Below are 22,353 nucleotides of genomic sequence, written 5' to 3'. Positions count from 1 at the left end.
CAAGAGAAAAAACAACATATAAAGCAAAATAGATCAAATTCCTTATAAGACAGTTTCAGGAATGGGAAAGAATGCCAAATATCAAGCTTCTAGCAACCAGAAGCAAATGAAAAATGAGACTGAAATAATGTGGAGACAAAAGCGACGCCCATATTTTTTAGCGCCAAATAAGACGCCCACATTATTTGGCGCCTAAATGCTTTTGGCGCCAAAAATGACGCCACATCCGGAACGCCGACATTTTTGGCGCAAAATAACGTAAAAAAATGACGCAACTTCCGGCGACACGTATGACGCCGGAAACGGAAAAGAATTTTTGCGCCAAAAAAGTCCGCGCCAAGAATGACGCAATAAAATGAAGCATTTTCAGCCCCCGCGAGCCTAACAGCCCACAGGGAAAAAAGTCAAATTTTTGAGGTAAGAAAAATATGATAATTCAATGCATAATCCCAAATATGAAACTGACTGTCTGAAAATAAGGAAAGTTGAACATTCTGAGTCAAGGCAAATAAATGTTTGAATACATATATTTAGAAATTTATAAATAAAGTGCCCAACCATAGCTTAGAGTGTCACAGAAAATAAGACTTACTTACCCCAGGAAACTCATCTACATGTTTGTAGAAAGCCAAACCAGTACTGAAACGAGAATCAGTAGAGGTAATGGTAAATATAAGAGTATATCGTCGATCTGAAAAGGGAGGTAAGAGATGAATCTCTACGACCGATAACAGAGAACCTTATGAAATAGACCCCGTAGAAGGAGATCACTGCATTCAATAGGCAATACTCTCTTCACATCCCTCTGACATTCACTGCACGCTGAGAGGAAAACCGGGCTCCAACTTGCTGCGGAGCGCATATCAACGTAGAATCTAGCACAAACTTACTTCACCACCTCCCTTGGAGGCAAAGTTTGTAAAACTGATTTGTGGGTGTGGTGAGGGGTGTATTTATAGGCATTTTAAGGTTTGGGAAACTTTGCCCCTCCTGGTAGGAATGTATATCCCATACGTCACTAGCTCATGGACTCTTGTTAATTACATGAAAGAAAAGGCAGTTACACTAACAAAATTTTTACAGTGTATGTAACAAGTCAGCAGAGCATTGCACCCACTTGCAAATGGATGATTAACCCCTTAATAACAAAAACAGAATAATAAATGACAAAAACGTTTTTTAAACACAGTCACAACAACTGCCACAGTCTACTGTGATTGTTACCCTCCTCAAACACGACTTTGAAGCCTTTTGAGCCCTTCAGAGATGTCCTGTATCATGCAGAGGGAAGCTGAATGTCTCTGTCAGTATTTTTTGCTGCACAGAAAAGCACTAAAATAGGCCCTTCCCACTCATATTGCAACAGTGTAAAGCCTCCGGAAACTGTTTCTAGGCAAAAATCAAACCAGCCATGTGGAAAAAAACTAGGCCCCAATAAGTTTTGTCACCAAACATATATAAAAACGATTAACATGCCAGCAAACGTTTTATATTACACTTTTATAAGAGTATGTATCTCTGTTAATAAGCCTGATACCAGTCGCTATCACTGCATTTAAGGCTTAACTTACATTAATCCGGTATCAGCAGCATTTTTCTAGCAAATTCCATCCCTAGAAATATATTACCTGCACATACCTTATTGCAGGAAAACCTGCACGCCATTCCCCCTCTGAAGTTACCTCACTCCTCAGAATATGTGAGAACGGCAGTGGATCTTAGTTACTTCTGCTAAGATCATAGAAATCACAGGCAGATTCTTCTTCTAATGCTGCCTGAGATGAAACAGTACACTCCGGTACCATTTAAAATAACAAACTTTTGATTGAAGTTAAAAAAACTAACTATAATACACCACTCTCCTCTTACTACGTCCATCTTTGTTGAGAGTTGCAAGAGAATGAATGGATATGGCAGTGAGGGGAGGAGCTATATAGCAGCTCTGCTGTAGGTGATCCTCTTGCAACTTCCTGTTGGGAAGGAGAATATCCCACAAGTAATGGATGATCTGTGGACTGGATACACTTAACAAGAGAAAAGGGAACTAAAACTAAATATAGACCAAAATGATACACATTGTAAACCTAAAGACATGTGGCACAGTAATGTGGAATGTTGCAAGGGTTGCCAGATAAAAAGCAGTGCATGTACTGTGGCCCTTGCCCTAACACTGTAAAACCCTATATAAAATTATTTTGCCGTTTTTAACAAACAGTTATATTTCCTTTATAAATAAGCATATCTTTATTAAGAGCCTTGGCTTTATGTGTCTACAAATATCATTAAAAGAACTAGTGAGGCATTTGTAAAATATTCTCAGCATTTATTGGCCCCTCCCTGACCTTTAAATATATACAGTTTCTTCCTGCTTTGCACATTCAATACTAGTAAAGTATTAGAGGGGAGAAATAACCATACCTGAAAGCACCACCTCAATGAGATCCCCCTCTTGGATATCAGCCTCAGACTTCACCAGCTGCAAGATGTTCTCTGAATTTGGGTCATGGCGGAAAAGGAGAATCTTATCATACATCCCATAAAAGCCGCATTCAGGAAACTGTCAATCAGATCAATAATACAAGGTCATACAAAAGGTGATAAATAATAAACTTGGTGAAGAATATAAAAAATGGTAATGAACAAATTCTAAAAGGAATGCCACATAGTGTAATTATAAACATTTTTTTCTAATGTGTACAGAAATAGAACAAAAATGCTGTGGTGTAACATTACATAAACTGATTGCAAATTAGAAAGATGTTCTGATTTTTGGGATTATAAAAACAAACTGAAAACTCTATTCATTTATAATAATTATAATCTACAGTTTGTGCTCAATAATATTGATTACACTGTTTATTTTTCAAATAAAGGACACGTTTAATAATAGTGATTATGTATCCCCTGATAATGGACACATTACTCCAAACAAAACTATACAAACGGTATAGGTTATCTACACTTTAAAATAAACCTGTTACATCATCATCCTGGGGGTTCCCCTTTCCAATACGGAACCTGGGGACAGCTCTACACTGCAGCCGGGGAAGGAAAGACGTTCGAGAAAGTGAGTTAGGGGATGACAGAAGGGCTTTAGAATCTCTTATCTTAAAGGGACAAATGACCCCTTTATTCAAAAGGGGTCCCATGCCCCTGTTAGATGCAGGTGATGCTGTAAAAAACATAATTTATGTAAGAACTTACCTGATAAATTCATTTCTTTCATATTAGTAAGAGTCCATGAGCTAGTGACGTATGGGATATACATTCCTACCAGGAGGGGCAAAGTTTCCCAAACCTCAAAATGCCTATAAATACACCCCTCACAACACCCACAAATCAGTTTAACGCATAGCCAAGAAGTGGGGTGATAAGACAAAAGTGCGAAAGCATAAAAAATAAGGAATTGGAATAATTGTGCTTTATACAAAAAATCATAACCACCACAAAAAGGGTGGGCCTCATGGACTCTTGCTAATATGAAAGAAATGAATTTATCAGGTAAGTTCTTACATAAATTATGTTTTCTTTCATGTAATTAGCAAGAGTCCATGAGAGGGAGGGATAAAATAAAGACAGCCAATTCCTCTGAAAATAGTCCACACCCAAAATAAAGTTTAAATCTTATAATGAAAAAAACTGAAATTATAAGCAGAAGAATCAAACTGAAACAGCTGCCTAAAGTACTTTTCTACCAAAAACTGCTTCAGAAGAAGAGAAAACCTCAAAATGGTAGAATTTAGTAAAAGTATGCAAAGAAGACCAAGTTGCTGCTTTGCAAATCTGATCAACCGAAGCTTCATTCCTAAACGCCCAGGAAGTAGAAACTGACCTAGTAGAATGAGCTGTAATCCTTTGAGGCGGAGTTTTACCCGACTCGACATAAGCATGATGAATTCAAGATTTCAACCAAGATGCCAAAGAAATGGCAGAGGCCTTCTGACCTTTCCTAGAACCGGAAAAGATAACAAATAGACTAGAAGTCTTTCGGAAATTCTTAGTAGCTTCAACATAATATTTCAAAGCTCTAACTACATCCAAAGAATGCAATGATCTCTCCTTAGAATTCTTAGGATTAGGACACAATGAAGGAACCACAATTTCTCTACTAATGTTGTTAGAATTCACAACCTTAGGAAAAAATTTAAAAGAAGTTCGCAACACCGCCATATCCTGATGAAAAATCAGAAAAGGAGACTCACAAGAAAGAGCAGATAATTCAGAAACTCTTCTAGCAGAAGAGATAGCCAAAAGAAACAAAACTTTCCAAGAAAGTAATTTAATGTCCAATGAATGCATAGGTTGAAACGGAAGAGCTTGAAGAGCCCCCAGAACCAAATTCAAACTCCAAGGAGGAGAAATTGACTTAACAGGTTTTATACGAACCAAAGCTTGTACAAAACAATGAATATCAGGAAGATTAGCAATCTTTCTGTGAAAAAGAACAGAAAGAGCAGAGATTTGTCCTCTCAAGGAACTTGCAGACAAACCTTTATCCAAACCATCCTGAAGAAACTGTAAAATTCTCGGAATTCTAAAAGAATGCCAGGAAAAATGATGAGAAAGACACCAAGAAATGTAAGTCTTCCAGACTCGATAATATATCTTCCTAGATACAGATTTACGAGCCTGTAACATAGTATTAATCACAGAGTCAGAGAAACCTCTTTGACTAAGAATCAAGCGTTCAATCTCCATACCTTTAAATTTAAGGATTTGAGATCCTGATGGTAAAAAGGACCTTGCGACAGAAGGTCTGGTCTTAACGGAAGAGTCCACGGTTGGCAAGAGGCCATCCGGACAAGATCCGCATACCAAAACCTGTGAGGCCATGCTGGAGCCACCAGCAGAACAAACGAGCATTCCTTGAGAATCTTGGCGATTACTCTTGGAAGAAGAACTAGAGGCGGAAAGATATAGGCAGGATGATACTTCCAAGGAAGTGACAATGCATCCACTGCTTCCGCCTGAGGATCCCTGGATCTGGACAGATACCTGGGAAGTTTCTTGTTTAGATGAGAAGCCATCAGATCTATTTCTGGAAGTCCCCACATTTGAACAATCTGAAGAAATACCTCTGGGTGAAGAGACCATTCGCCTGGATGTAACGTTTGGCGACTGAGATAATCCGCTTCCCAATTGTCTATACCTGGGATATGAACCGCAGAAATTAGACAGGAGCTGGATTCCGCCCATACTAGTATTCGAGATACTTCTTTCATAGCCAGAGGACTGTGAGTCCCTCCTTGATGATTGATATATGCCACAGTTGTGACATTGTCTGTCTGAAAACAAATGAACGATTCTCTCTTTAGAAGAGGCCATGACTGAAGAGCTCTCCAAAATATTTATTGGTAATCTCACCTCCTGAGATTCCCAAACCCCTTGTGCTGTCAGAGACCCCCAAACAGCTCCCCAACCTGTCAGACTTGCATCTGTTGAAATTACAGTCCAGGTCGGAAGAACAAAAGAAGCCCCCTGAACTAAACGATGGTGATCTGTCCACCACGTCAGAGTGTCGTACAATCGGTTTTAAAGATATTAATTGAGATAACTTTGTGTAATCCCTGCACCACTGGTTCAGCATACAAAGCTGAAGAGGTCGCATGTAAAAACGAGCAAAGGGGATCGCGTCCGATGCAGCAGTCATAAGACCTAGAATTTCCATGCAGCCGAAGTGAATGATTGAGACTGAAGGTTTCGACAAGCTGAGATCAATTTTAGACGTCTCTTGTCTGTCAGAGACAGAGTCATGGACACTGAATCTATCTGGAAACCTAAAAAGGTTACCCTTGTCTGAGGAATCAATGAACTTTTCAGTAAATTGATCCTCCAACCATGATCTCGAAGAAACAACACAAGTCGATTCGTATGAGATTCTGCTAAATGTGAAGACTGAGCAAGTACCAAGATATCATCCAAATAAGGAAATTCCACAATACCCTGTTCTCTGATTAAAGACAGAAGGGCACCGAGAACCTTTGTAAAAATTCTTGGAGCTGTTGCTAGGCCAAACGGCAGAGCCACAAACTGGTAATGCTTGTCTAGGAAAAAGAATCTCAGAAACTGATAGTGATCTGGATGAATCGGAATATGCAGATATGCATCCTGTAAATCTATTGTGGACATATAATGCCCTTGCTGAACAAAAGGCAGGATAGTCCTTATAGTTACCATTTTGAATGTTGGTATCCTTACATAACGATTCAATATTTTTAGATCCAGAACTGGCCTGAAGGAATTCTCCTTCTTTGGTACAATGAAGAGATTTGAATAAAACCCCAGCCCCTGTTCCAGAACTGGAACTGGCATAATTACTCCAGCCAACTCTAGATCTGAAACACATTTCAGAAATGCTTGAGCCTTCGCTGGATTTACTGGGACACGGGAAAGAAAAAATCTCTTTGCAGGAGGCCTTATCTTGAAGCCAATTCTGTACCCTTCTGAAACAATGTTCTGAATCCAAAGATTGTGAATTGAATTGATCCAAATTTCTTTGAAAAATCGTAATCTGCCCCCTACCAGCTGGGCTGGAATGAGGGCCGCACCTTCATGTGGACTTGGGAGCTAGCTTTGGTTTTCTAAAAGGCTTGGATTTATTCCAGACTGGAGATGGTTTCCAAACTGATACCGCTCCTGTGGGTGAAGGATCAGGCTTTTGTTCCTTATTGTGATGAAAGGAACGAAAACGATTATTAGACCTAAATTTACCTTTAGATTTTTTATCCTGTGGTAACAAAGTTCCTTTCCCTCCAGTAACAGTTGAGATAATAGAATCCAACTGAGAACCAAATAATTTATTACCCTGGAAAGAAAGGGAAAGCAAAGTTGACTTAGAAGACATATCAGCATTCCAAGTTTTAAGCCATAAAGCTCTTCTAGCTAAAATAGCTAGAGACATATACCTGACATCAACTCTAATGATATCAAAGATGGCATCACAAATAAAGTTATTAGCATGTTGAAGAAGATTAACAATGCTATGAGAATTATGATCTGTTACTTGTTGCGCTAAAGCTTCTAACCAAAAAGTTGAAGCTGCAGCAACATCCGCTAAAGATATAGCAGGTCTAAGAAGATTACCTGAACATAAGTAAGCTTTTCTTAGAAAGGATTCAATCTTCCTATCTAAAGGATCCTTAAAGGAAGTACTATCTGCAGTAGGAATAGTAGTACGTTTAGCAAGAGTAGAGACAGCCCCATCAACCTTAGGGATTTTGTCCCAAAACTCTAATCTGTCAGATGGCACAGGATATAATTGCTTAAAACGTTTAGAAGGAGTAAATGAATTACCCAAATTATTCCATTCCCTGGAAATTACTTCAGAAATAGCATCAGGGAGAGAAAACACTTCTGGAATAACTACAGGAGATTTAAAAACCTTATTTAAACGTTTAGATTTAGTATCAAGAGGACCAGAATCCTCTATCTCTAATGCAATTAAGACTTCTTTAAGTAAAGAACGAATAAATTCCATTTTGAATAAATATGAAGATTTATCAGCATCAACCTCTGAAACAGAATCCTCTGAACCAGAGGAATCATTATCCGAATCAGAATGATGATGTTCATTTAAAAATTCATCTGAAAAATGAGAAGTTTTAAAAGACCTTTTACGTTTACTAGAAGGAGGAATAACAGACATAGCCTTCTTAATGGATTTAGAAACAAAATCTCTTATGTTAACAGGAACACTCTGAGTATTAGATGTTGATGGAACAGCAAAAGGTAATGTAACATTACTAAAGGAAAACATAATTTATGCTTACCTGATAAATTCCTTTCTTCTGTAGTGTGATCAGTCCACGGGTCATCATTACTTCTGGGATATTACTCCTCCCCAACAGGAAGTGCAAGAGGATTCACCCAGCAGAGCTGCATATAGCTCCTCCCCTCTACGTCACTCCCAGTCATTCGACCAAGGACCAACGAGAAAGGAAAAGCCAAGGGTGAAGTGGTGACTGGAGTATAAATTAAAAAATATTTACCTGCCTTAAAAACAGGGCGGGCCGTGGACTGATCACACTACAGAAGAAAGGAATTTATCAGGTAAGCATAAATTATGTTTTCTTCTGTTAAGTGTGATCAGTCCACGGGTCATCATTACTTCTGGGATACCAATACCAAAGCAAAAGTACACGGATGACGGGAGGGATAGGCAGGCTCTTTATACAGAAGGAACCACTGCCTGAAGAACCTTTCTCCCAAAAATAGCCTCCGATGAAGCAAGTGTGTCAAATTTGTAAAATTTGGAAAAAGTATGAAGCGAAGACCAAGTTGCAGCCTTGCAAATCTGTTCAACAGAGGCCTCATTCTTGAAGGCCCAAGTGGAAGCCACAGCTCTAGTAGAATGAGCTGTAATTCTTTCAGGAGGCTGCTGTCCAGCAGTCTCATAAGCTAAACGAATTATGCTACGAAGCCAAAAAGAAAGAGAGGTAGCGGAAGCTTTTTGACCTCTCCTCTGCCCAGAGTAAATGACAAACAGAGAAGACGTTTGTCGAAATTCCTTAGTTGCCTGTAAGTAAAATTTTAGAGCACGGACTACATCCAGGTTGTGCAGTAGACGTTCCTTCTTTGAAGAAGGATTTGGGCATAAAGAAGGAACAACAATCTCTTGATTGATATTCCTGTTAGTAACTACCTTAGGTAAGAACCCAGGTTTAGTACCCAGGACTACCTTATCCGAATGAAAAATCAAATAAGGAGAATCACAATGTAAGGCTGATAATTCAGAGACTCTTCGAGCCGAGGAAATAGCCATTAAAAATAGAACTTTCCAAGATAACAACTTTATATCAATGGAATGAAGGGGTTCAAACGGAACGCCCTGTAAAACATTAAGAACAAGGTTTAAACTCCATGGTGGAGCAACAGTTTTAAACACAGGCTTAATTCTGGCCAAAGCCTGACAAAAAGCCTGGACGTCAGGAACTTCTGACAGACTATTGTGTAACAGAATGGACAGAGCTGAGATCTGTCCCTTTAAAGAACTAGCAGATAAACCCTTTTCTAAACCTTCTTGTAGAAAAGACAATATCCTAGGAATCCTAACCTTACTCCAAGAGTAACCTTTGGATTCACACCAATATAGGTATTTACGCCATATCTTATGGTAAATCTTTCTGGTAACAGGTTTCCTAGCCTGTATTAAGGTATCAATAACTGACTCAGAAAACCCACGTCTTGATAAAATCAAGCGTTCAATTTCCAAGCAGTCAGCTTCAGAGAAGTTAGATTTTGATGTTTGAAGGGACCCTGTATCAGAAGGTCCTGTTTCAGAGGTAGAGACCAAGGTGGACAGGATGACATGTCCACCAGGTCTGCATACCAAGTCCTGCGTGGCCACGCAGGTGCTATTAGAATCACTGATGCTCTCTCTTGTTTGATTCTGGCAATCAATCGAGGAAGCAACGGGAAGGGTGGAAACACGTAAGCCATCCTGAAGTCCCAAGGTGCTGTCAGAGCATCTATCAGGACTGCTCCTGGATCCCTGGATCTGGACCCGTAACGAGGAAGCTTGGCGTTCTGTCGAGACGCCATGAGATCTATCTCTGGTTTGCCCCAACGTCGAAGTATTTGGGCAAAGACCTCCGGATGAAGTTCCCACTCCCCCGGATGAAAAGTCTGACGACTTAAGAAATCCGCCTCCCAGTTCTCCACTCCCGGGATGTGGATTGCTGACAGGTGGCAAGAGTGAGACTCTGCCCAGCGAATTATCTTTGATACTTCCATCACAGCTAGGGAGCTTCTTGTCCCTCCCTGATGGTTGATGTAAGCTACAGTCGTGATGTTGTCCGACTGAAACCTGATGAACCCCCGAGTTGTCAACTGGGGCCAAGCCAGGAGGGCATTGAGAACTGCTCTCAATTCCAGAATGTTTATTGGCAGGAGACTCTCCTCCTGACTCCATTGTCCCTGAGCCTTCAGAGAATTCCAGACGGCACCCCAACCTAGAAGGCTGGCGTCTGTTGTTACAATTGTCCAGTCTGGTCTGCTGAATGGCATCCCCCTGGACAGATGTGGCCGAGAAAGCCACCATAGAAGAGAATTTCTGGTCTCTTGATCCAGATTCAGAGAAGGGGATAAGTCTGAGTAATCCCCATTCCACTGACTTAGCATGCACAGTTGCAGTGGTCTGAGGTGTAAGCGTGCAAAGGGTACTATGTCCATTGCCGCTACCATTAAGCCGATTACCTCCATGCATTGAGCCACTGACGGGTGTTGAATGGAATGAAGGGTGCGGCAAGCACTTTGAAGTCTTGTTAGCCTGTCCTCTGTCAGGTAAATCTTCATTTCTACAGAATCTATAAGAGTCCCCAGGAAGGGAACTCTTGTGAGTGGAACGAGTGAACTTTTCTTTTCGTTCACCTTCCATCCATGTGACCTTAGAAATGCCAGCACTAACTCTGTATGAGACTTGGCAGTTTGAAAGCTTGAAGCTTGTATCAGAATGTCGTCTAGGTATGGAGCTACCGAGATTCCCCGCGGTCTTAGTACCGCCAGAAGAGCACTCAGAACCTTTGTGAAGATTCTTGGAGCTGTAGCCAATCCGAATGGAAGAGCCACAAACTGGTAATGCCTGTCTAGGAAGGCAAACCTTAGGTACCGATAATGATCTTTGTGAATCGGTATGTGAAGGTAAGCATCTTTTAAATCTACAGTGGTCATGTACTGACCTTCTTGGATCATAGGTAAAATTGTCCGAATAGTCTCCATCTTGAACGATGGAACTCTTAGGAATTTGTTTAGGATCTTTAAGTCCAGGATTGGTCTGAAAGTTCCCTCTTTTTTGGGAACCACAAACAGATTTGAGTAAAACCCCTGTCCCTGTTCTGATCGTGGAACTGGATGGATTACTCCCATTAACAAGAGCTCTTGTACGCAGCGTAGAAACGCCTCTTTCTTTGTCTGGATTGTTGACAATCTTGACAGATGAAATCTCTCTCTTGGAGGAGAGTATTTGAAGTCCAGAAGGTATCCCTGAGATATTATCTCTAGCGCCCAGGGATCCTGAACATCTCTTGCCCAAGCCTGGGCGAAGAGAGAAAGTCTGCCCCCCACTAGATCCGATCCCGGATCGGGGGCCCTCAATTCATGCTGTTTTAGGGGCAGCAGCAGGTTTCCTAGTCTGCTTGCCCTTGTTCCAGGACTGGTTAGGTTTCCAGCCTTGTCTGTAGCGAGCAACAGCTCCTTCCTGTTTTGGTGCAGAGGAAGTTGATGCTGCTCCTGCTTTGAAATTACGAAAGGAACGAAAATTAGACTGTCTAGTCTTGGCTTTGGCTTTGTCCTGAGGCAGGGCATGGCCTTTACCTCCTGTAATGTCAGCGATAATCTCTTTCAACCCGGGCCCGAATAAGGTCTGCCCTTTGAAAGGTATATTAAGCAATTTAGACTTAGAAGTAACATCAGCTGACCAGGATTTTAGCCACAGCGCCCTGCGTGCCTGAATGGCGAATCCTGAATTCTTTGCCGTAAGTTTAGTAAGATGTACTACGGCCTCCGAAATGAATGAATTAGCTAGTTTAAGGACTCTAAGCCTGTCCGTAATGTCGTCCAGAGTAGCTGAACCAATGTTCTCTTCCAGAGACTCAATCCAGAATGCTGCTGCAGCCGTGATCGGCGCAATGCATGCAAGGGGTTGCAATATAAAACCTTGTTGAACAAACATTTTCTTAAGGTAACCCTCTAACTTTTTATCCATTGGATCTGAAAAAGCACAGCTATCCTCCACCGGGATAGTGGTACGCTTAGCTAAGGTAGAAACTGCTCCCTCCACCTTAGGGACCGTTTGCCATAAGTCCCTTGTGGTGGCGTCTATTGGAAACATTTTTCTAAATATCGGAGGGGGTGAGAACGGCACACCGGGTCTATCCCACTCCTTAGTAACAATTTCAGTAAGTCTCTTAGGTATAGGAAAAACCTCAGTACTCGTCGGTACCGCAAAATATTTATCCAACCTACACATTTTCTCTGGTATTGCAACTGTGTTACAATCATTCAGAGCCGCTAACACCTCCCCTAGTAATACACGGAGGTTTTCCAGTTTAAATTTAAAATTTGAAATATCTGAATCCAGTCTGTTTGGATCAGAACCGTCACCCACAGAATGAAGTTCTCCGTCCTCATGTTCTGCCACCTGTGACGCAGTGTCTGACATGGCCCTAATATTATCAGCGCACTCTGTTCTCACCCCAGAGTGATCACGCTTACCTCTTAGTTCTGGTAATTTAGCCAAAACCTCAGTCATAACAGTAGCCATATCCTGTAATGTGATTTGTAATGGCCGCCCAGATGTACTCGGCGCTACAATATCACGCACCTCCCTCTGAGCGGGAGATGTAGGTACTGACACGTGAGGCGAGTTAGTCGGCATAACTCTCCCCTCGTTGTTTGGTGAAATTTGTTCAATTTGTACAGATTGATTTTTATTTAAAGTAGCATCAATACAGTTAGTACATAAATTTCTATTGGGCTCCACTTTGGCATTGCAACAAATGACACAGGTATCATCCTCTGAATCAGACATGTTTAACACACTAGCAAATAAACTTGCAACTTGGAAATACAATTCAATTAGAATAATATTAAAACGTACTGTGCCTTTAAGAAGCACAGAAGATCTATGACAGTTGAAAATTAATAAATTCAAACAGTTATAGCCTCAATCCTTGTAAACAACACAACTTTAGCAAAGGTTTAATCCCATTAGCAAAGCTAACAAATTCTGAAAGCAGGAAACAAATTACAGAATAAACGTTTTTTATCTCAGTCAAACTATAATTCTCACAGCTCTGCTGAGAGAAATTACCTCCCTCAAAATAAGTTTTGAAGACCCCTGAGCTCTGTAGAGATGAACCGGATCATGCAGGGAATACAATGAGTTGCTGACTGAAATATTTGATGCATAGTAAAAGCGCCAAAAAACGGCCCCTCCCCCTCACACACAGCAGTGAGGGAGAACAGAAACTGTCAGAAAACAGATTAAGCAACTGCCAAGTGGAAAAATAGTGCCCAAACATTTATTCACTCAGTACCTCAGCAAATGAAAACGATTTTACATTCCAGCAAAAACGTTAAACATAATCTCTAGTTATTAAACAGCTTTATGTATTTCTTACAGTGTAATTCTAGTGAAGTACCATTCCCCAGAATACTGAAGTGTAAAGTATACATACATGACATTATATCGGTATGGCAGGATTTTCTCATCAATTCCATTGTCAGAAAATAAAAACTGCTACATACCTCTATGCAGATTCATCTGCCCGCTGTCCCCTGATCTGAAGTTTACCTCTCCTCAGATGGCCGAGAAACAGCAATATGATCTTAACTACTCCGGCTAAAATCATAACAAAAACTCTGGTAGATTCTTCTTCAAACTCTGCCAGAGAGATAATAACACACTCCGGTGCTATTTTAAAATAACAAACTTTTGATTGAAGATATAAAACTAAGTATAATCACCATAGTCCTCTCACACATCCTATCTAGTCGTTGGGTGCAAGAGAATGACTGGGAGTGACGTAGAGGGGAGGAGCTATATGCAGCTCTGCTGGGTGAATCCTCTTGCACTTCCTGTTGGGGAGGAGTAATATCCCAGAAGTAATGATGACCCGTGGACTGATCACACTTAACAGAAGAAATATTATCTGCATTAACAAGTTTGTCATGACATTCATTACAAACAACAGCTGGAGGAACAGATACCACAAGTTTACAGCAGATACACTTAACTTTGGTAGATCCAGCACCAGGCAGCGATTTTCCAGAAGTATCTTCTGACTCAGTTGCAATCTTGCAATATGTAAAAGAAAAAAACAACATATAAAGCAAAATTGATCAAATTCCTTAAATGACAGTTTCAGGAATGGGAAAAAAATGCCAGTGAACAAGCTTCTAGCAACCAGAAGCAATAAATAATGAGACTTAAATAATGTGGAGACAATAGTGACGGCCATATTTTTTAGCGCCAAAAAAGACGCCCACATTATTTGACGCCTAAATGCTTTTGGCGCCAAAAATACGCCACATCCGGAACGCCGACACTTTTGGCTCAAAAAAACGTCAAAAATGACGCAACTTCCGGCGACACGTATGACGCCGGAAACAGAAAAAAAAATTTGCGCCAAAAAAGTCCGCGCCAAGAATGACGCAATAAAATGAAGCATTTTCAGCCCCCGCGAGCCTAACAGCCCACAGGGAAAAAAGTCAAATTTTAAAGGTAAGAAAAAAATTGATTTATTCATATGCATTATCCCAAATATGAAACTGACTGAACGTTGAACATCCTGAGTCAAGGCAAATAAATGTTTGAACTTTATATAAAAGTGCCCAACCATAGCTTAGAGCAGTGCTTTCCAAACTGTGTGTCGGGACACACTAGTGTGTCGGTGTGTCCCTGCTTCAGCACAATTTTTTTTTAAATGTATTTTATTTTTTTGGTTTCTGAATTTCCGCCTGCCTGCTACGCATATCACATGGTTGACACGTGATTGATACCATGTGGGTCACAGATCATCTTAACCAATTGGCGCAGCTCAGTGGGAACTGAAACTATTCCCATTGGCGGCTTTGACGGCACATTGGCTCCTGACTGCACGTGTAGTCTCCTTAATTGGCACGTGACTGCATGTGTAGTCATTGAGTGGGACAGCAGTGTGTTTGCAGAGCGGGCAGTAGTCAATCGGACTCACAGAGCTCTGAGGGCGGCAGCTTAAACGCTGAGCTGAAGTCAGAGGGTTTTTTTTGCAACTAGCTCCCAGTAGTGTATTGCTGCTCCTCCTCTTGATATATGGGTAGGAAGTGGAAGCTTAAAAATGCTTGATGATGAAATGCGAGTGTCTTTATCTAATATTCCACCAAATAACCAGAAATTGTGTTCATCCCATCAACCTCATACATCCCATTAAAATAGTAAGTAGCTATTGGTGTTATTAAACTTTTTTTTTTAATTCTTGCACATACTTACATACTGTTACTTGTAAATACATTTTGTTATATAATTTATGTAAAACAAGCTAGTTTAACCTCCTTTTTGCTAGTACAACTGAATTAATTACTGTGTCGCAAAATGATGTAGGTCTAAAAAGTGTGTCACCAACATGAAAAGTTTGGAAAGCTCTGGCTTAGAGTGTCACAGAAAATAAGACTTACTTACCCCAGGACACTCATCTACATGTAGTAGAAAGCCAAACCAGTACTGAAACGAGAATCAGTAGAGGTAATAGTATATATAAGAGTATATCGTCGATCTGAAAAGGGAGGTAAGAGATGAATCTCTACGACCGATAACAGAGAACCTATGAAATAGACCCCGTAGAAGGAGATCATTGAATTCAAATAGGCAATACTCTCCTCACAGCCCTCTGACATTCACTGCACGCTGAGAGGAAAACCGGGCTCCAACCTGCTGCGGAGCGCATATCAACGTAGAATCTAGCACAAACTTACTTCACCACCTCCATAGGAGGCAAAGTTTGTAAAACTGATTTGTGGGTGTGGTGAGGGGTGTATTTATAGGCATTTTGAGGTTTGGGAAACTTTGCCCCTCCTGGTAGGAATGTATATCCCATACGTCACTAGCTCATGGACTCTTGCTAATTACATGAAAGAAATGGGCCTTAAACTTGTCTGAGGCCCCTCTCACAGAACACCTGGAGCACCTTCATTATTCACCTTCCTCCTGTGAAGGCAAAGATGAAACTGGTTTACCAGTGAGGAGGATTTTTACGTTTTGGGAATCTTTGCCTCCTCCTACTGACCAGAAGTATAATTCCCAGGAGTAATGGCTTTTGGACTTTCACCACCTTAATAAAAGTGATTGAATATAATTTTTTTTTCTTCTAATCAATTTTGCTATGTATCTTGGTGAAAAAAGCCCATGGACGTTCACATGTCTGGAGCACTATATGGCAGCAGTTTTGCACAAATGTTATCTTTTTGCAAAACCACCAGATGACAACAGCATTATTTACTGCCATGTAGTGTTTCAGAAGTACCTATCTCTTCAACAAATATTATTATGGGAACAAAGCAAATTTGATAATAGAAGTAAACTGTACGCTCAGTTTGAATAACAAAAGAACATTTTTGTGTTTGATATTCCTTTAAAAGGGACAGTCTACTCCAGAATTTGTATGATTTAAAAAGATCCCTTTATTACCCATTCCCCAGTTTTACATAACCAACGTTGTTATATTAATACACTTTATCTCAGTGATTACCTTGTATCTAAGCCTCTGCAGAGTGCCCTTATTTTATTTCTTTTGACAGACTTGCATTTTAACCAATCAGTATTTACTCCTTGGTAACTTCACGTGCATGAGAACAATGTTATCTATAAGGCAAACATGAGCTAACGTCCTCTAGCTGTGAAAAACTGTCAAAATGCTCTGAAGAGCTACCTTCAAGAGCTTAGAAATTAGCATATGAGCCTACCTAGGTTTAGCTTTCAACAAAGAATACCAAAAGAAAAAAGAAAATAAAAGTAAATTGGAAAGTGGTTTCAAAAATTGCAAGCCCTAACTGAATCATGAAAGTTTATTTTTGACTAGACTGTCCCTTTAATGTCATCTGTCATTCTTTTATGAAACACTTATAAAGGGACATAACATACACAACCAATTCTAAGCTGGACTCAGCTAGGGGTTGGCAACTACACATACACTGATTCTGCTGGTGGTGCCCTGCTCCAGAGTGGCAGTGCAAAGCTACTCCAAAGCATGCCAACTACCTGTTTAATCACTTTCCAATTTTTTTTTCTTCAATTAATAGTTAGGAACACGCAATAGTTGAATATTAAAGAGAAATTAAGCCAAACATTTTATTTAATGATTCTGATAGATCATACAATTTTAAACAACATTCCAATTTACTTCTATTATCGAATTTGCTTCAATCGCTAGGTATCTTTTGATGAAGGAGCAGCAAAGCACTATTGAGAGTTAGCTGAAAGACAATGAAGAGATGCATATGTGTGCAGCCACCAATCAGCAGCTTCTGAGCATACCTAGATAAACATTTCTATAATATACAGAGAACGAAACAAATTAACAGTAAAATATTGGAAAGTTATTTAAAATTCTATCTGAATCATGAAAGAAAAAAACATAATATATACTTACCCAATAAATTCCTTTCTTTCATGGTGGTGAGAGTCCACAATACCTTACTCATGGGAATTCCTTCTCTACCGCTAGGAGGATGCAAAGATTTCCAAACCCCAAGAGCTCTATATAAACCCTCCTAACTCACACATACCTCAGTCTAACGAACAGCCAAAGTATGTGACGTAAAAAAGGATTAAGAGCTATAAATAGAGCAGGTTAAAAGATGTGCTCAAAAAGCAAATCAACCCTAAGAAAAAGGGTGGGGACTCGTGGACTCTCACCACCATAAAAGAAAGGAATTTATTGGGCAAGCATAAATTATGTTTTCTTTTACACAGGTGGTGACAGTCCAAGATCCCTTACTCATAGGAACTAATACCCAGGCTGTGTAAGTCCACGAGTAACAACATAAAAGAGAGGGGTTAAAAAAAAACATAATTTATGCTTACCTGATAAATTTATTTCTCTTGTAGTGTAGTCAGTCCACGGGTCATCCATTACTTATGGGATTATATCTCTTCCCCAACAGGAAGTTGCAAGAGGATCACCCAAGCAGAGCTGCTATATAGCTCCTCCCCTCACATGTCATATCCAGTCATTCGACCGAAACAAGACGAGAAAGGAGAAACCATAGGGTGCAGTGGTGACTGGAGTTTAATTAAAAATTTAGATCTGCCTTAAAAGACAGGGCGGGCCGTGGACTGACTACACTACAAGAGAAATAAATTTATCAGGTAAGCATAAATTATGTTTTCTCTTGTTAAGTGTAGTCAGTCCACGGGTCATCCATTACTTATGGGATACTAATACCAAAGCTAAAGTACACGGATGAAGGGAGGGACAAGGCAGTAACTTTAAACGGAGGGAATCACTGCCTGAAGTACCTTTCTCCCAAAAATAGCCTCCGAAGAAGCAAAAGTGTCAAATTTGTAAAACTTTGAAAAAGTGTGAAGTGAAGACCAAGTCGCAGCCTTGCAAATCTGTTCAACAGAAGCCTCATTTTTAAAGGCCCAGGTGGAAGCCACAGCTCTAGTAGAATGAGCTGTAATTCTTTCAGGAGGCTGCTGTCCAGCAGTCTCATAGGCTAAACGTATTATGCTACAAAGCCAAAAAGAGAGAGAGGTAGCCGAAGCCTTTTGACCTCTCCTCTGTCCAGAGTAAACGACAAACAGGGAAGAAGTTTGACGAAAATCTTTAGTTGCCTGCAAATAGAACTTCAGGGCACGGACTACGTCCAGATTATGCAAAAGTCGTTCCTTCTTTGAAGAAGGGTTAGGACACAATGATGGAATAACAATCTCTTGATTGATATTCCTGTTAGAAACTACCTTAGGTAAGAACCCAGGTTTAGTACGCAGAACTACCTTGTCTGAATGAAAAATCAGATAAGGAGAATCACAATGTAAGGCAGATAACTCAGAGACTCTTCGAGCCGAGGAAATAGCCATCAAAAACAGAACTTTCCAAGATAACGGCTTAATATCAATGGAATGAAGGGGTTCAAATGGAACACCTTGCAGGACGTTAAGAACTAAGTTTAAGCTCCACGGCGGAGCAACAGTCTTAAACACAGGCTTAATCCTAGCCAAAGCCTGACAAAAAGCCTGAACGTCTGGAATTTCTGCCAGACGCTTGTGTAGAAGAATAGACAGAGCAGAAATCTGTCCTTTTAACGAACTAGCGGATAACCCGTTTTCTAAACCCTCTTGTAGAAAAGACAATATCCTAGGAATCCTAACCTTACTCCATGAGTAACTCTTGGATTCGCACCAATACAAATATTTACGCCATATCTTATGGTAAATTCTTCTGGTAACAGGTTTCCTAGCCTGTATTAAGGTATCAATAACCGACTCTGAGAAGCCACGCTTTGATAGAATCAAGCGTTCAATCTCCATGCAGTCAGCCTCAGAGAAATTAGATTTGGATGGTTGAAAGGACCCTGAATTAGAAGGTCCTGCCTCAGAGGCAGAGACCATGGTAGACAGGACGACATGTCCACTAGGTCTGCATACCAGGTCCTGCGTGGCCACGCAGGCGCTATCAGAATCACTGATGCTCTCTCCTGTTTGATCTTGGCAATCAGTCGAGGAAGCATCGGAAATGGTGGAAACACATAAGCCATGTTGAAGACCCAAGGGGCTGTCAGAGCATCTATCAGCACTGCTCCCGGGTCCCTGGACCTGGATCCGTAGCAAGGAAGCTTGGCGTTCTGGCGAGACGCCATGAGATCCAGATCTGGTTTGCCCCAATGATGAATCAGTTGAGCGAAGACCTCCGGATGAAGTCCCACTCCCCCGGATGAAAAGTCTGGCGACTTAGAAAATCCGCCTCCCAGTTCTCCACGCCTGGGATGTAGATTGCTGACAGGTGGCAAGAGTGAGACTCTGCCCAGCGAATTATCTTTGAGACTTCCAACATCGCTAGGGAACTCCTGGTTCCCCCTTGATGATTGATGTAAGCCACAGTCGTGATGTTGTCCGACTGAAATCTGATGAACCTCAGAGTTGCTAACTGAGGCCAAGCTAGAAGAGCATTGAATATTGCTTAACTCCAGAATATTTATTGGGAGGAGTTTCTCCTCTTGAGTCCATGATCCCTGAGCCTTCAGGGAATTCCAGACTGCGCCCCAACCTAGAAGGCTGGCGTCTGTTGTTACAATCGTCCAATCTGGCCTGCGAAAGGTCATCCCCTTGGACAGGTGGGGCCGAGAAAGCCACCATAGAAGAGAATCTCTGGTCTCTTGGTCCAGATTTAGTAGAGGGGACAAATCTGAATAATCCCCATTCCACTGACTTAGCATGCACAATTGCAGCGGTCTGAGATGCAGTCGCGCAAATGGTACTATGTCCATTGCCGCTACCATTAAGCCGATTACTTCCATGCACTGAGCTACTGACGGGTGTGGAATGGAATGAAGGGCACGGCAAGCATTTAGAAGTTTTGATAACCTGGCCTCCGTCAGGTAAATTTTCATCTCTACAGAATCTATAAGAGTCCCTAGGAAGGGAACCCTTGTGAGTGGTAATAGAGAACTCTTTTCCACGTTCACCTTCCACCCATGCGACCTCAGAAATGCCAGCACTATCTCTGTATGAGACTTGGCAGTTTGAAAACTTGACGCTTGTATCAGAATGTCGTCTAGGTACGGAGCCACCGCTATGCCTTGCGGTCTTAGTACCGCCAGAAGTGAGCCCAGAACTTTTGTAAAGATTCTTGGAGCCGTAGCTAACCCGAAGGGAAGAGCTACAAACTGGTAATGCCTGTCTAGGAAGGCAAATCTTAGGTACCGATAATGATCCTTGTGAATCGGTATGTGAAGGTAGGCATCCTTTAAGTCCACAGTGGTCATGTACTGAACCTCTTGGATCATGGGTAGGATGGTTCGAATAGTTTCCATTTTGAATGATGGAACTCTTAGGAATTTGTTTAGGATTTTTTAAGTCCAAGATTGGTCTGAAGGTTCCCTCTTTCTTGAGAACCACAAACAGATTTGAATAGAATCCCTGCCCGTGTTCCGTCCGCGGAACTGGGTGGATCACCCCCATTAGTAAGAGGTCTTGTACACAGCGTAGAAACGCCTCTTTCTTTATTTGGTTTGCTGATAACCTTGAAAGATGAAATCTCCCTTGTGGAGGAGAAGCTTTGAAGTCCAGAAGATATCCCTGAGATATGATCTCCAACGCCCAGGAATCCTGGACATCTCTTGCCCAGGCCTGGGCGAAGAGAGAAAGTCTGCCCCCCACTAGATCCGTTTCCGGATAGGGGGCCCTCTCTTCATGCTGTCTTAGGGGCAGCAGCAGGTTTTCTGGCCTGCTTGCCTTTGTTCCAGGACTAGTTAGTTTTCCAGCCCTGTCTGTAACGAGCAACAGCTCCTTCCTGTTTTGGAGCGGATGAAGTTGATGCTGCTCCTGCCTTGAGGTTACGAAAGGCACGAAAATTAGACTGTTTGGCCTTTGATTTGGCCCTGTCCTGAGGTAGAGCATGGCCCTTACCTCCCGTAATGTCAGCGATAATTTCTTTCAAGCCGGGCCCGAATAAGGTCTGCCCTTTGAAAGGAATATTAAGCAATTTAGATTTAGAAGTCACGTCAGCTGACCAGGATTTAAGCCATACTGCTCTGCGCGCTTGGATGGCGAATCCGGAGTTCTTAGCCGTAAGTTTGGTTAAATGTACAACGGCATCAGAAACAAATGCGTTAGCTAGCTTAAGTGCTTTAAGCTTGTTCATAATTTCATCCAATGGAGCTGTGCGAATGGCCTCTTCCAGAGACTCAAACCAGAATGCCGCCGCAGCAGTGACAGGCGCAATGCATGCAATGGGCTGTAAGATAAAACCTTGTTGAACAAAGATTTTCTTAAGGTAACCTAATTTTTTATCCATTGGATCTGAAAAGGCACAACTATCCTCCACCGGGATAGAGGTACGCTTAGCTAAAGTAGAAACCGCTCCCTCCACCTTAGGGACCGTCTGCCATAAGTCTCGTGTGGTGGGGTCTATAGGAAACATTTTCCTAAATATGGGAGGAGGGGAAAAAGGCACACCGGGTTTATCCCACTCCTTGCTAATAATCTCTGTAAGCCTTTTAGGTATAGGAAACACGTCAGTACACACCGGTACCGCATAGTATCTATCCAACCTACATAATTTTTCTGGAATTGCAACCGTGTTACAATCATTCAGAGCCGCTAATACTTCCCCTAGCAATATGCGGAGGTTCTCAAGCTTAAATTTAAAATTAGAAATCTCTGAATCCAGTCTCCCTGGATCAGATCCGTCACCCACAGAATGAAGCTCTCCGTCTTCATGTTCTGCAAATTGTGACGCAGTATCGGACATGGCTCTCACATCATCAGCGCGCTCTGTCCTTAACCCAGAGCTATCACGCTTGCCTCTTAATTCTGGCAATTTAGATAATACTTCTGTCATAACAGTAGCCATGTCTTGCAAAGTGATTTGTAAGGGCCTCCCTGATGTACTTGGCGCCACAAAATCACGCACCTCCTAAGCGGGAGGCGAAGGTACTGACACGTGAGGAGAGTTAGTCAGCATAACTTCCCCCTCGTTGTCTGGTGATAATTTCTTTGCATGTAAAGACTGACTTTTATTTAAAGTTACATCAATGCATTTAGTACACAACCTTCTATGGGGCTCCACATTGGCCTTCATACATAGTGAACAAACAGATTCATCTGTGTCAGACATGTTTAAACAGACTAGCAATGAGACTAGCAAGCTTGGAAAA

General features: G+C 41.3%; 1 protein-coding gene across 1 annotated transcript in view; it reads right to left on the bottom strand.

The window, feature by feature from the left end:
• Positions 1–22,353, bottom strand: part of PRKD1 (protein kinase D1) — a 503,446-nt gene that overhangs the window by 296,224 nt on the left and 184,869 nt on the right. The window contains 1 exon segment of the mRNA XM_053697941.1: positions 2,419–2,557. Coding sequence (XP_053553916.1) covers positions 2,419–2,557 — 139 coding nt within the window.

The sequence above is a fragment of the Bombina bombina genome, chromosome 1, assembly GCF_027579735.1.
Source record: "Bombina bombina isolate aBomBom1 chromosome 1, aBomBom1.pri, whole genome shotgun sequence".
NCBI classification, from domain to species: Eukaryota; Metazoa; Chordata; class Amphibia; order Anura; family Bombinatoridae; genus Bombina; species Bombina bombina.
The sequence above is the reverse complement of the archived record's forward strand: the minus strand, read 5'-3'. Positions and strand labels throughout refer to the sequence as shown.